Source organism: Carica papaya, chromosome 5 (assembly GCF_054855325.1).
Source record: "Carica papaya isolate Zhongbai chromosome 5, ASM5485532v1, whole genome shotgun sequence".
In the NCBI taxonomy this organism is placed as follows: domain Eukaryota; kingdom Viridiplantae; phylum Streptophyta; class Magnoliopsida; order Brassicales; family Caricaceae; genus Carica; species Carica papaya.
In genome coordinates, this window is record NC_142313.1 from 34,829,400 (window position 1) to 34,841,898 (window position 12,499).

The window sequence follows — 12,499 nt, forward strand, 5'->3', positions numbered from 1 at the left end:
ATCTGTGTTGGTGCATGGGATGTATATGGGAGTGTTTCCAATACAATCTTTAAGTTGGGATCCACAATTGGATAAGCAATGTTATATTGGATCTCATCAAAATCCATTGATATCCAGAAACATTGAGGAGATGGAACATGTTAAAGGTAAATATTGAATAATACGTTAAATCGATTATCTTAAAAATTTAAACGGATAAAAGAATAATACAATTTAAATACTTGTATCTTAATATACTTCTATGTACGATTAAAAATTTTTTGAGGCTTAACGAGTAGATTCTAACCCAAAAAAAGATCAAAAACCCAAAATAAAACTTGACAAAGTGGGAATGATTTGAAGCCTAATACCAAATGTAAAGAACCAGTTAACAAATGGCAAAAAAAGAGGCAGCCATTAGACTGAGAATAACCAGACACAACTAAATGTAAATCTCATAGATTCATTACTGACATTACAGAATGAGTATCTAGTCTTTATTCATTACAAGTATGTAGATAAGAAGAGTATCTACAATCTTCTAAGCTCTAAAAAACATGAGTGTCGGGTAGATGTTAATGCTGATTGCTCTTCACCTTATGCAGGTTTATTCATGTCGGATCTTCCACCGGACATTCTCTCTGCCATCTCTCCACGCTCTCCTGAAAAGTGAAAAGTTGTGAATGGAAGAGTTATTTGGACTTTCTTGCTACTCCAATGACTTTACCGTACCAGTATGACTCTCAAGCTTTGAGGGTTTAAATCTGTAGTTACCTGTGCGAATTCTTATCACATCTGAGACAGGAACAACTGCATAAAGAATGAAATTCCATCATTAATGAAAATGCCCCAGAAATAGAAAGTCAGTTTTAAACATTGATCGATTTGTAGGATGAAAACTGGGATAATGGCTGATGCACCAACTACGAAACACAATATGCATCATACTGGAGAAAGGTTATAACAAATGGCTAGATTTCTCTCTCTAGAAATGACCTGTCTGTTTGTCACAGACTTTGTTGACAATTTCATATGCAAATACCAGCTGAGATCATTAGGCAAGAAAAATTCAGTTCCCACTCAGAGTTGGTTCAACTAACTGTAATTTCACAAGTATATAGCTAATACCTAGGTCCAACTGTTGTGAACGAGTGAAATTTCTGCTGGCAGTGCAATAAGTCTAGTAAAGACCAGAATAAGGAGATCTTCCACTCTCAACAGAGAGCATGAGAAAGGCTTTTGGTGATTATTGTTCCCCTTCTTTATAAGAGATCATTGATTTCAAACTCTTTGTTTTGCTTAAGGGTCATGCTCTCTCTTCTAAGGAGGATATTGATACCTTTTAGATATTTTGATTAACTTGCAACATATTTTTGTATTTTGGTAGCACTTTTTTGGTGGCTTCTCAATATGTTTACCTGTAGAAAAAAAGAACATAGATCTAATGCTTTCTCACTTTTCATCCAAAGGATTAAAGAGTTTCTCTGGAACTGGAAGCATAAAGAAACAACTAGCCAGAGAAACATGTAAAGCCAAGACTAAGGATGTACAGTCCTAGTATGTTCTTGGATGGCATGGTTTGTTTGCTATTTTTCTAATCATGGAAATTTTCAAAAATGATTGAATGGCTATTAATGGAAAATGGCTAACTACACAACTGGAGAAAGTCTTACCTCTGTGCAACTTTTAAGGGGTAAGGGGAAGGCTGCTGCAAGCAATATACAGGTTTTACAAAAAATGTGAACTACAAATGCAGACGACCAAAGCTAACTGCAAATAGGCCACATGCTTGAAAAGAAAATGAGAAAAGTTACAAATAAATTATATGTGATAGAAACATCAGCTAGCCCCAGTTCTTGTCTATAAGATAAAGTTCAACAGAAGAGCCAAAGGATCCCAGGAGATACTCTTTCCAATGGGAAGAAAAGTTTTCATGTTTACCAAAAATCTTGCCATCACCAATCTCTCCTGTTCTTGCCTCATCGATTATCTTATCTATTACTGCTTCAACCTAAGACAGGTTGCAGAATTCAGCAAAAAGGAAACATTTTGCAATGAATACGATTCTTAGTTTCTATATTTGATAACCAACTAGACTCTTCACATCATATATACCTGATTTTTTATTACCACAATTTCCATCTTAACCTTTGCCACGAAGTTGTCTTCAGAAAATTCAGAGCCTAGAAAATTACAAATGAGAAATAAATATTAGAGAAAATAGCATGCCAACCAAAGGTTATTGAACTCCCCAAACATCAACCAAGAAGATAGAGAAAAAAAAAAGCAAAAATATGCAATTTTCAGAGTCAATCTTGCAGGAAGAAACATCATACAATTAGCATGGTTAAAAGAACAGAAGCTAATTAAATATTCAACTTACTAAATCTGAATGATTGACAGCGTACAAAGGGAATGGATTAGGTCAAATATTAGAAGAAAATACAACTTAAATTAGTAACACATCTCTTCATAATTAATGGAGTTTTGGGACTTCTCAAAGCCAAGAGCTTACCACCCTGTCTCTCTGTTGAACCACCTTGAGCACCAAAGCCTCGAACATCAGAAATAGTAACACCACGGATACCCATTTTCAGCAGAGCCTTTATTTCACATGAAATGAACTTAAAATTAGAGCAAACACTAATTATTCACAATAGCTGATAGATAATATCCACAATTAGTGAAAAGAATCTGTGCCAAAGGGTGGCTAAAGAGTGAAAGAAGTCGTCCCTACATTCCCAACTTGTTAGAAGATAAAAAACTAATGCATCAATTCCCCTTCTCCCTCCTCTCTTTTCAATCTACTAGGGAGAAAAATTGTGACATCTAGACGGTTCAAGCTGACAAACATTTTATTGTTTTATTGTCTATTAGTAGTTCGGACTTTACTCCTACAACAATTGAAGTAAAACAAGATGGGAGCTGCTCTCTACTCATCTCATAATGCTATCTGACGTTGTAAAAAACATTATGCAATTTAGAACAATACCATTAAGCCTGAAGAGTCTTAAGAGTCCAGAAACAATACCATTAAGCCAACTAAAGTTTGCGGCAAAATGAAGACAATACTTGAAATTTAGAACTTAGAACCACTTCTCAAGTGATAAATCAGGTCCCTACTTGTACTTAAAGTGAAGTTTATAGAATTTTGGTTGTATCAATGCTTACTATCAGTATAGAGACAGTGGAATCTAATAGGCAGTTGAATAAAAATTGGTTAGGATTTATCAGTTCTTACCGATGAAACCTGCTGGATTCGCCAGGGTCTATTCCCTCCAAATTAAGCAGTGGAACGAATATGATAATAGAAAATTAAATTATTATTATAACAAATTGCATTAAGAAAAAGTAAAAATTTAAAACCTCAAACTCTCATTTAAAATCAAATACACATATACACTTAAAAAAAGAGAGACAGAATTGAGCATTTTCAGCACCTGATAATAGCCTCCACTTTGTAAAACTTTACATCCGGGATGTATCCTACAAGAAATGAGAAGCCAGTAAAATTCAGGAGAGCCATAGCATATTTTTCTTGTAAAATTAGAAGAAAGTGAAAACCCACCAGGGGAGATCTGAGCTCTAATAACAGGAAAATACGAGGCCTCTCTGGGCCGTCTAAATACTGAATTAAGCTGATAAATTCTCGAGTTCTGGGACTTGAAACGAACCAAACTGGAAGGAAGAACAGAGAGTTCCCTGTGATTGTAGGCAAAACAAGCATGATTGAGCAAGCCTGTTTTCGCCATTGCAGCCATGGAAAGAAACCGAACCTCGAAGTTGACGATGAAGAGAAAAGTGGCAAGTGATTTCAAGTGTTTAGTGTTTGGAGTTGATGGGTTGGCAACCTTTTACAAATATTGGGCTGCGAGCTGGGCCAGATTTTGAAACAATCGAAAACGACGCCGTTGTTATAGAAAGGGTTTACCTTGATGACTCAATTTATGGTCTTGCAGATGAAGGATTGTGGATTGTGTTTTTCTGGTAAGTAAATTGCAGGGGGCGATAATGGCTGCAAAAGAGGGGAAACGTGAAGAGTTTGTATACAGAATCAGTACCGCCATAGAATGGGAAGAGTTGCAGAAGAATGGGTCAACTCTGGGTGGAGATCTTGATAAGTCAACGGGTTGCTTCCATCTTAGCAACCTCGATCAGGTTTTCTTTATCTCTGTCTTTCCAATTCGATTGACTATCAGAGACATCTAATCTCCATATGGGTATATGTGAAAGATGATTTATATCTCAGATACGCAATGTATATTAACTTAAAGATTAATCTTCATATGGTGGTTTTTGGCTAGTAATTTTCTTTACAGAATCCTCTTCATGCCATGAGAACAACATATGATTTGGTATTTTTCAGGTACAGCCCACATTGCAAATTTTTTTCTTGGACAATAAAGAGGATCTCTACCTTCTTCAAGTTGATACTAAGAAGGTATCCTTTCAATATTTATTGATTACAATCAAAAGAAAAACTCATAGTAATCTATGCTTGTTCTTTGGAAATTGATACTTCATCTTACTTTTCACTTTTGCAGTCTGGAATTTCAGATGTTCGTACATTTTACTTCTCTTTAGTTGTTTATGATTGAGATGTTTTGTGCTCAAAACGTTAGCTTGCTAAAATTGGGAAGCTTTTAGCGAAATTCATTACTTACAAAATGATTGTTTAGTTAATTATGATTTTACATTAAGAGATAACTGGGTTGAAGTGTTGTATGATATATATATATATATATATATATAGATGCATATAAAATGGATTTGCATTGCATGATGTGGCTGCAGCTTGGAGATGGATTGATATATGAAGTTGTAGATGGTGTGAATAGCTTTCCTCATTTCTATGGGCCGGGGAGGAGTTTCAGTCCTCTTCCCTTGGATGCAGTTGTGAGAGCAGAGAAATTGTCTTTTTCAGATGGTCAATTCACTTGTAGCCTTCTGAGTTAAATTGTGTAATGGGTGTTTGTATTTTGCCTTAAAGACAACACAGAGCTTTGTTGTTAATGTATGTTGTATAAACAGCTGTTGAAGAATAAGGGATAGTTCTGAAGTATTTTACTTGTTAGAGTTGGATGGATGTGGAAATTATATTTATAAATGGAATAAACTCAAGCCCATCCTGCATAATTTACTTTACTATTGATTAAAATCCAAAAGAAACCAAATTTGATTAAGAAATCAGTTTTATTTTTATGGCATTTGTCAATTTATTCAAAAATGCAACGATTTAGTTGGTTTTTTTATTTCAAATTTAACAAACGAACCCAATTAGAAATATTTAATTAATTTATTATTTACATAATACATACACACAAAAAAACTATATTTATGTCTCTTTAATTAATCTCTGTTATTTTGGTTGGACTTAGTTACGAGTTTTTCATTAACACAACTCTACTGGAATTTAATATTATATCTTTGAAATTAAACCGAACATTCGGCGGGGATAGCTCAGTTGGGAGAGCGTCAGACTGAAGATCTGAAGGCCGCGTGTTCGATCCACGCTCACCGCATCTTCTCTCTGTTTTTCACTTCTTTATTTCTCGCCTGTACTTACTTAACCCAGTGATTTTTTTCCCTATTTTCTTACTATTGTCCCTGAAATAAATTTTTTGGACCACTAAATTGTGGTTTCTCTCCTTACATCTACATCTACATACATATATATATATATATGTCATTTCCTCCTTTCTTTAAATAATTTTATATTTAATAGGATAAAACCGTATGTAATAATTAATTATTTAAAATTTTTAGATATAAAAATAGAATTTAACTCTTGATTAATTATAAATTACGTACTAAATAATTTTAAATATGAAAATAAAAAATAATTTGATAAGATTAGTATATGATTTATTTTTAGTTAATTAATTATTTTTCTTTCACACTTCATTTATATTGCAATTTCACTAAAAACTTTTTTATTTATTGTATAAGTAAGACGAACTCCATGTAACTTGAGACATGCAAGTATCATCCGTCCATAACATCGAAATATCAAACTAACATAGGCATATTCCCAAAGATTTAACTAGTTCTTCTAACAAGTTGCTAGGAGACATGAAGCAATAATATATTTTATAAACCTCCAGTCAAAAATGTGGTAAGGCTGTGTGTATATTGATATAAAAATATTTATAAACAGATTTGAACAACTAATAATGGCTAGAACTATAACGACTAATAATTAATTTGGAAGTAGTTATTTTAAATTATATTTAACTATTCTTTTTAAATAATCTTATTTTTTCAAACACTTAAAAGAGGACAATGAAAATGTCGGCTACGTTGAGTCTTTTCAATTGGGTATAGTGCATTAGATATAATGTCTTTTGGATTATAAATTACACAATGAGTTATAACTCAGAATAATTAGTAAAACTTTTAACTTTTATGAACCAAAAAAATTAATATTATAGGCTAAATTTCTAATTAGCCACATTACACCCTCATAAATTTTTGCTTTTTTTTTTTTTTTACGGTTATATGCTTAATAAGTCATGCTTGCACCCAATTATTAATGAATGCTCTAGAGACGTTGCCATAAATATTGTCCAATTATACACTCATATAGGTCATTCTATCAAGTGATATTGCAGTTAAATACATTACTTATAGAAAACATAAAAAAAGAGTAAGAGTTTAAATTATCCTCTAAATTTCTGATCAACCACATTATACCCCTAAAATTCTGTTGTTCATTACGATTATCTACTTATAAGCCATGTATGCATCCAATTATTTGTGAGTGCTTTAGAGACTTTTTCACAAATCTCGTATGAGTTGCCCAAGTGCATACTACAATTAAATATAACACTTACAAAGGATATAGAGTTTCATTAAGAGTTTAATTTATTCTTATAGTCATTGCATTTTTTACGCCGCTCACACCGTGGGAGGGACATAAATTAAGAGTGTTTTCACAAACAAATTAGCAAATGGTTTCTTACTACCATATGAATCTAATTCATGGTTTTGCTAATCTCATATGTTAGGTTACCATCACTATTATGTCTCAAATTAGTTATAGTCTCATTCCCCCTAATGTTTTATTTATTAATTTTCTTCCCAAGGGTTTAGTTAGAAGATCGACCAAATTCACTTTTTGACTTCATATAATCAATATATATAATTCTATCTTTTAACAATTGTTTAATCACATCATGTCTCTAATAAATGTGTCTATTCTTACCATTGAATTCTTTGCAATGGGCTATTATTATGGAAGAAGTTAGTTCATTGCCCACATATTATTTGCTAAGAAGTTCTACAGCCACTTAAACCTCATTACTAGCTAATCTCGGAGCAATATTATTTGCCTAATTTCCAGGTAGTTAAATAACCACCCAAGGGTGAATTCATAACCATCAATAGAGTTTGTCTTATTCAAATATGAAATGCAATTAGTATGATTATATCATTTTAATACAACATAGAATGCATTATATATAATATCGTAGTTCATGGTTCTTTTCAAATATTTCATTAATCTTATTAATGCAATCTAGTGATATGTATTGGGATTGTGTGTATACCTACTCAATAAACATGTAGTATATGTTATATTAGGTCTCAAAAAGTTCATCAAATGCATCAAACTCTTAACAATTTGTGCATACTCAAACTGAGCAACATAATAACCTCTATTTTGCTTTAACTGAATGTTGGCATCAATAAAGAGTAATCACATGTGTGACATTGAAATGCACAAACTTCGTGAGAAGTTTCTTAGCATAATGTTTCTTATGGTAACATTACATCTTTCATTTTTCCTTATGATTTTAATAATCAATATTACATTTGTTTCACCTATGTCTTTCATATCAAATTTAGAAGTAAGAGAATATTTTGTTCTATGTACTATATCAAGACTAGTACCAAAAATAGATATATCATCTACATATAAGTATATGATCACACAATCATTATCAATAATAAGTTATGTACAATACTTTTGTCTATTTTAATATGAGAAAAACCATCATTTTAAAAAATAAACTTTATAAAATTTCACTTACTATTGCTTTGGTGCTTATTTCATATCATATAAAAGTTTAAGAAGTTTGCAAATTTTATTTTTTTGACTAGAAATAACAAACACCTCAAGTTGCACCATTTAAATCTTTTCTCCTAAATCACCAGTTGAAAAATTTGTTTTCACATCCATTTTGGTGAATAAAAATCTATATATTAAGTTAAATTCATCAAAATTTGAATAAAAGAAATTTTAGTTATAGGAGCAAAAGTACCAAAATAGCTAGTATTTTGTTTTTGAGTAAAATTTTTTACAGGAAAATTAGCTTTATATTTGTCAATAGAAATATTATGATTAATTTTTTAAAAAATTTATTTACAATCAATGCACTTAAATCCATGCAACAAAAATAAAATCAATTTCAACTTTAGTAACTTCTTTCTAGAATAGTGCATCATGAGAAGAAGTAACATATGCAAAGGTATACGATCATTTTCCACAAGATAAATGGATATGTCTAAAGATTCTTTTTTTTTTTTTTTTGTCTTTTACTTCTTAAATCCTCATTTCCAAAGTACTTTTAAATAATAGTTGTATGATTATAGATTTTAACGGAAAAACATGGCCAAATAGTTAAACAATTTTTCTTCTGTTATAATATTATGTTTAGAATATTACTCCTTATAATACTCGGGCCCGAGATCAACTTTAACATTCTCAAAATGTATAAAAATTTATTTTTAAGTTAATTTATTTTAATTTTTGTTGAATTTATGAAAAAATAAGTTATGCATGAAATCAAAAATAATTTTGAGAAAAAATGGTAGAAATTTGGGTTCGGATGAGTGTTTTTATAAGAAAAATTAGAAACTGAGGGTTAAAGTACAAATAAAGAAAATTGTGCTATGTAGGACCTCCAGTCAGCAACTCCGATGAAACGGAGCAAGCTGCGTAGCAAGGCACGCCGATATCGGCGCCACACGAGATGCCGCGCGAGCGATCTACATGCCCAGTGATTAAACGACCCAGGATTAGTCCCACACGTGTGGACGATCCATATTTATTTTTCCTTTAAACGCGATCGGACGGTCAAGATCAAATTAAAATGGACAGCTCAGATTTATTTTCTCATTAAACACAATTAGATGATCAAGATCAAATCACAATGAACGGTTCAGATTTATTTTATCTTTATGTGCGATTGGACGGACGTGATCGATTGTGATGGACAGTATAGATCAAAGCAGGATGGGTATAAATACTTCGTATTATACGAAAACTCAAACTTAGTTGCCAGCCCCCGCTAGAAAGGAAAAATCAGATGCCAGAGAAAGAGTTCGATCGTTGACTGCTGCCACACCGAAGTCACAGCCGACCACCAAAAAAGGTAAAAAAAATTTTTACTTGCTCGAAATTTGATTCCGAGCACCCCTATGGCCAAATTGGAGCAAAAAGGACGACATGTGAACTGAAAACTGCGGGTGAAACTCAGCGAAGCTGTCGCGGCCAAAGTCCCAAAACTCCTCCGATGAGCTCCTTTCTGATTCCCATTTCATGTAATTTTCTGATCATTGTGTTCACCGTCCTTTTCTGTACAGGTTGATTGAAGAAAGAACCTCAACTGCGAAGGAGAATCAATGGAGCTGCCGCACCTGGAGGTCTCCCCCGTTGGTGAGTTCGATTTTCTGTGATTTTTCGGCCAACTGAGGCTCCTGACATATTTTTCTGCAGGGATACAACCAAAATACCCAAAAATTGGACAAACTCGACCAAAACTGACTAGGCCGAGGCAAAACGCCGCTGTGGGCGGCGGAGCCGACGCCGAAGCATGGCGGCGTCACCATGTCGGAACCCCAAAATTGGTCGGAATGAGTTTTGGACTCCGATTTTGTATTTTTATAGTATTTTTAAATATGTGACAAATGTTTTGGATTCCGCATGGATAATTCAAGAAAATCGAGTACCTGTTAGGAAGTGCAGTAGGCAACGCGACATCCCAAAACACTAATACAAGTAAGGATCCCTCACTATTTTCTTCGTTACGAAAAATTGAGACTTAATAATTAATAATTGTGTATTTTTATGAAAAATTAGAGAATATTAAAAATAATGATAGGTTATTAGTAGAGCCGGAACCGATTAGTTCACGGTTGTTTTGATTTTTCATTTATTTTCCTGATTTACCTATATTTGTTTACTATTATACTGTGCGTAACTCAATTGATGGTTTTTAGGATCTTTTTGGTTATTTGGTTATTTGTTTCACTTGTATTGTATGGCGGTATTTCAGTGATTGTTTATTTAGCTGTGTTAAATTATATTGTTATTTAAGTAAACTGTGAGTATAAAATGAGATATGGTTAATACGTAGTTGATGGTTATACTGATAGAAATATGTATTGAAAAAGTTTATTGGGTATCTGGGAAAGAGCAAATGGGTTCGGTACATAGAGAATCTTACCGTGAACATTACCTCAATCGGACAGAACTGGAAAGTCCATTGCTAGTAAGGTCTGGGAAATATGATTCGCCCTCATACTTGACGGGGTATCGTGATGGTAGAATATTTAGCACCCATTACCGGATGAGGTATGAGGACGGCCGGTTAATTATTTAATTGGATATTGAGTTCACGAGTCGGATGACATTTCTATGGGCCCCTGGAGGTACTGGTAAGCAGATAAAAATATAAAATGATCATTTTTTGTTATCTTATATGTGATAAATAATAGTGCATAAATGTTAGTTTTCATAAGTTATTGTTGGGAAAGACTTGTTACATGAATATGGAATAAATTTCTTTCTTTGGTAGTAAATGAATTTACATTAAATTAAAGGGTTCATTGGTTGTTTTTATGATTTTTACCAATATTCAGTTTTCTATACCTGTGATTAGTGTGATATTTTTACTGAGCTGGTGTAGCTCACCTTTTCATTAACTATTTCAGATCAAGAGAACCAGGATTCAGATCCTGATCAATAAGAAGATTATGAATAGTTCACAACCCGGACTCCCTTTAAAAGCTAGTGAAGGACGTTTTAGGATTGCTCAGTTATTTGTTTTTCGTTTATTTCTTTAATTTTCGTTTGTTCTTTTAGAATGGACATTCTAAATTATTGTATAAGTAATATAAACCCTAATTTTATTATTTTACTAACGCATTTAATTTATGACTTTACTTGCATGTAAGTTGCAGGCTTTTACACTCTTAAATAAGAAACCTATAAGTAACACCGCCAGTAAATATGCAATTAAATTAGGATGCTAACTTTTTCATAACTCACATGACATCTTACCAACTTTCTTGTAAGGAATTCTATTTTCAATGACATATAGATAAAGTAGATTCTCTCTAAAGATTATTAGGCACTAGAATTAACAAATATACAACAATATGTTTCGTGTGAGAAACTCATAAGTAGTTATCAACAATTAATTTAAGCAGTTAGAATATAATTATTTTTTAATAATTCTTTTGAAATAATCCTATTTTTCAAACATAGTTGATATATAATTTTTGTTCATAAAAATAATATTCATAATTATGATTATAATTATAATTTTTTTTTAAAAAATAAAATTTATGTGAATAGTATATGATAAAAATTGAATGAATTCATCTTTGGGTTCTCCAATTGATTCCGTTTTCATAAAAATAAGGAGATATGTAGAAGAGTTTGAATTTTATTATTCATAAAATAATAATTAGACCAGAAAAACAAAAAAGAGAGATCACGGGATGCATATCCGAATCTAATAAAATATACGACCGACAAATAATTTCATGCTTCTGTTTTCAGACAGCAACATTGATTATAATATTATATTTATGTAATAACAATAATTTATTTCTTTGATTTTTATACAATAACTTCATTTTAATTTTTTATACACTAAAAAGATCATACATATACATATAATTTTTTTTATTTTTTTCTTAATTTATGCGATAAAATTTGTTAGAATATTATCGTCTACATACAATTTAATCAAAGACAACTCGAATGCACCGAAGACTAAAACCTTAGCTACTTGTCACCACATTTTAAGTGGACTTTGTAGCGTCATATATATTTGTCTTGTTGAAAATATGCTATAAGCATATATACTATTTTATTTTATTTTTATCTAAATTTTTGTATTATTTTTTAATTTATTTTAATAATATATTTTCACACTTTTATTGTATTAATTATCATTTCAATGTTATTAAATTTAGAATGTGTTAAAATTATGACATATAAATAATAACGTATTACATAATATAAGTGTCGTGCTAAATTAAAATTTATCAAAAACAAAAAAAATATATATATAAATATAAAAAAACATGAAGCAAAAAAAAAAAAAAGAAAGTTAACTAGACAATACTAATGGAGAGATATATATTTAAATAGAAAAAATTAAATAACAAAGGAGCTTATAAAGTATTTTATTTTAAGCCTATTTTTCTTTTTCAAACATATCACAAGCTAGCTAATCTCCATACCCGTAATCATTAATTTAAATAAAACTAAAAAAAATTACACACA

The 12,499-nt window shown here is 31.5% G+C and overlaps 2 protein-coding genes and 1 non-coding gene across 4 annotated transcripts; 2 read left to right on the top strand and 1 right to left on the bottom strand.

Moving 5' to 3' along the window:
* Nucleotides 1-422: 422 nt before the first annotated feature.
* Nucleotides 423-3,740, bottom strand: GLB1 (nitrogen regulatory P-II-like protein). The gene is made up of 8 exons (XM_022038039.2): nt 3,548-3,740; nt 3,420-3,465; nt 3,221-3,248; nt 2,495-2,582; nt 2,095-2,162; nt 1,921-1,990; nt 754-789; nt 423-641 (listed from the first exon to the last, which is right to left on the bottom strand). Exons 1-8 carry the CDS (start codon nt 3,738-3,740, stop codon nt 577-579), a joined length of 594 nt encoding a protein of 197 aa, XP_021893731.1. The 3' UTR covers nt 423-576.
* Nucleotides 3,741-3,990: 250 nt separating this feature from the next.
* Nucleotides 3,991-5,041, top strand: LOC110811578 (dihydroorotate dehydrogenase). 2 transcript variants are annotated; one of them, XM_022038153.2, is made up of 3 exons: nt 3,991-4,137; nt 4,346-4,420; nt 4,774-5,041. In XM_022038153.2, the coding sequence occupies exons 1-3, from the start codon at nt 3,991-3,993 to the stop codon at nt 4,933-4,935; spliced, it is 384 nt and encodes a 127-aa protein (XP_021893845.1). In that variant the 3' UTR covers nt 4,936-5,041. The 2 variants fall into 2 exon arrangements, with proteins under 2 accessions (XP_021893845.1, XP_021893917.1); XM_022038225.2 differs by having other exon boundaries at nt 4,352-4,420.
* Nucleotides 5,042-5,428: 387 nt separating this feature from the next.
* Nucleotides 5,429-5,501, top strand: TRNAF-GAA (transfer RNA phenylalanine (anticodon GAA)). Its single transcript has one exon. It is a non-coding gene; the product is annotated as a tRNA-Phe (tRNA).
* Nucleotides 5,502-12,499: the final 6,998 nt, after the last annotated feature.

Bases quoted from the DNA above. Each gene is read 5' to 3' on its own strand.
- GLB1 (XM_022038039.2), bottom strand. From the start codon at position 3,740: ATGGCTGCAATGGCGAAAACAGGCTTGCTCAATCATGCTTGTTTTGCC. The intron at 3,466-3,547 runs GTGGGTTTTCAC...CATTTCTTGTAG, and splicing joins TAGAGCTCAGATCTCCCCTG to GATACATCCCGGATGTAAAG. The intron at 3,249-3,419 runs GTGCTGAAAATG...TGGAGGGAATAG, and splicing joins AAAGTGGAGGCTATTATCAG to ACCCTGGCGAATCCAGCAGG.
- LOC110811578 (XM_022038153.2), top strand. From the start codon at position 3,991: ATGGCTGCAAAAGAGGGGAAACGTGAAGAGTTTGTATACAGAATCAGT. The intron at 4,138-4,345 runs GTTTTCTTTATC...GGTATTTTTCAG, and splicing joins ATCTTAGCAACCTCGATCAG to GTACAGCCCACATTGCAAAT. The intron at 4,421-4,773 runs GTATCCTTTCAA...ATGTGGCTGCAG, and splicing joins TTCAAGTTGATACTAAGAAG to CTTGGAGATGGATTGATATA.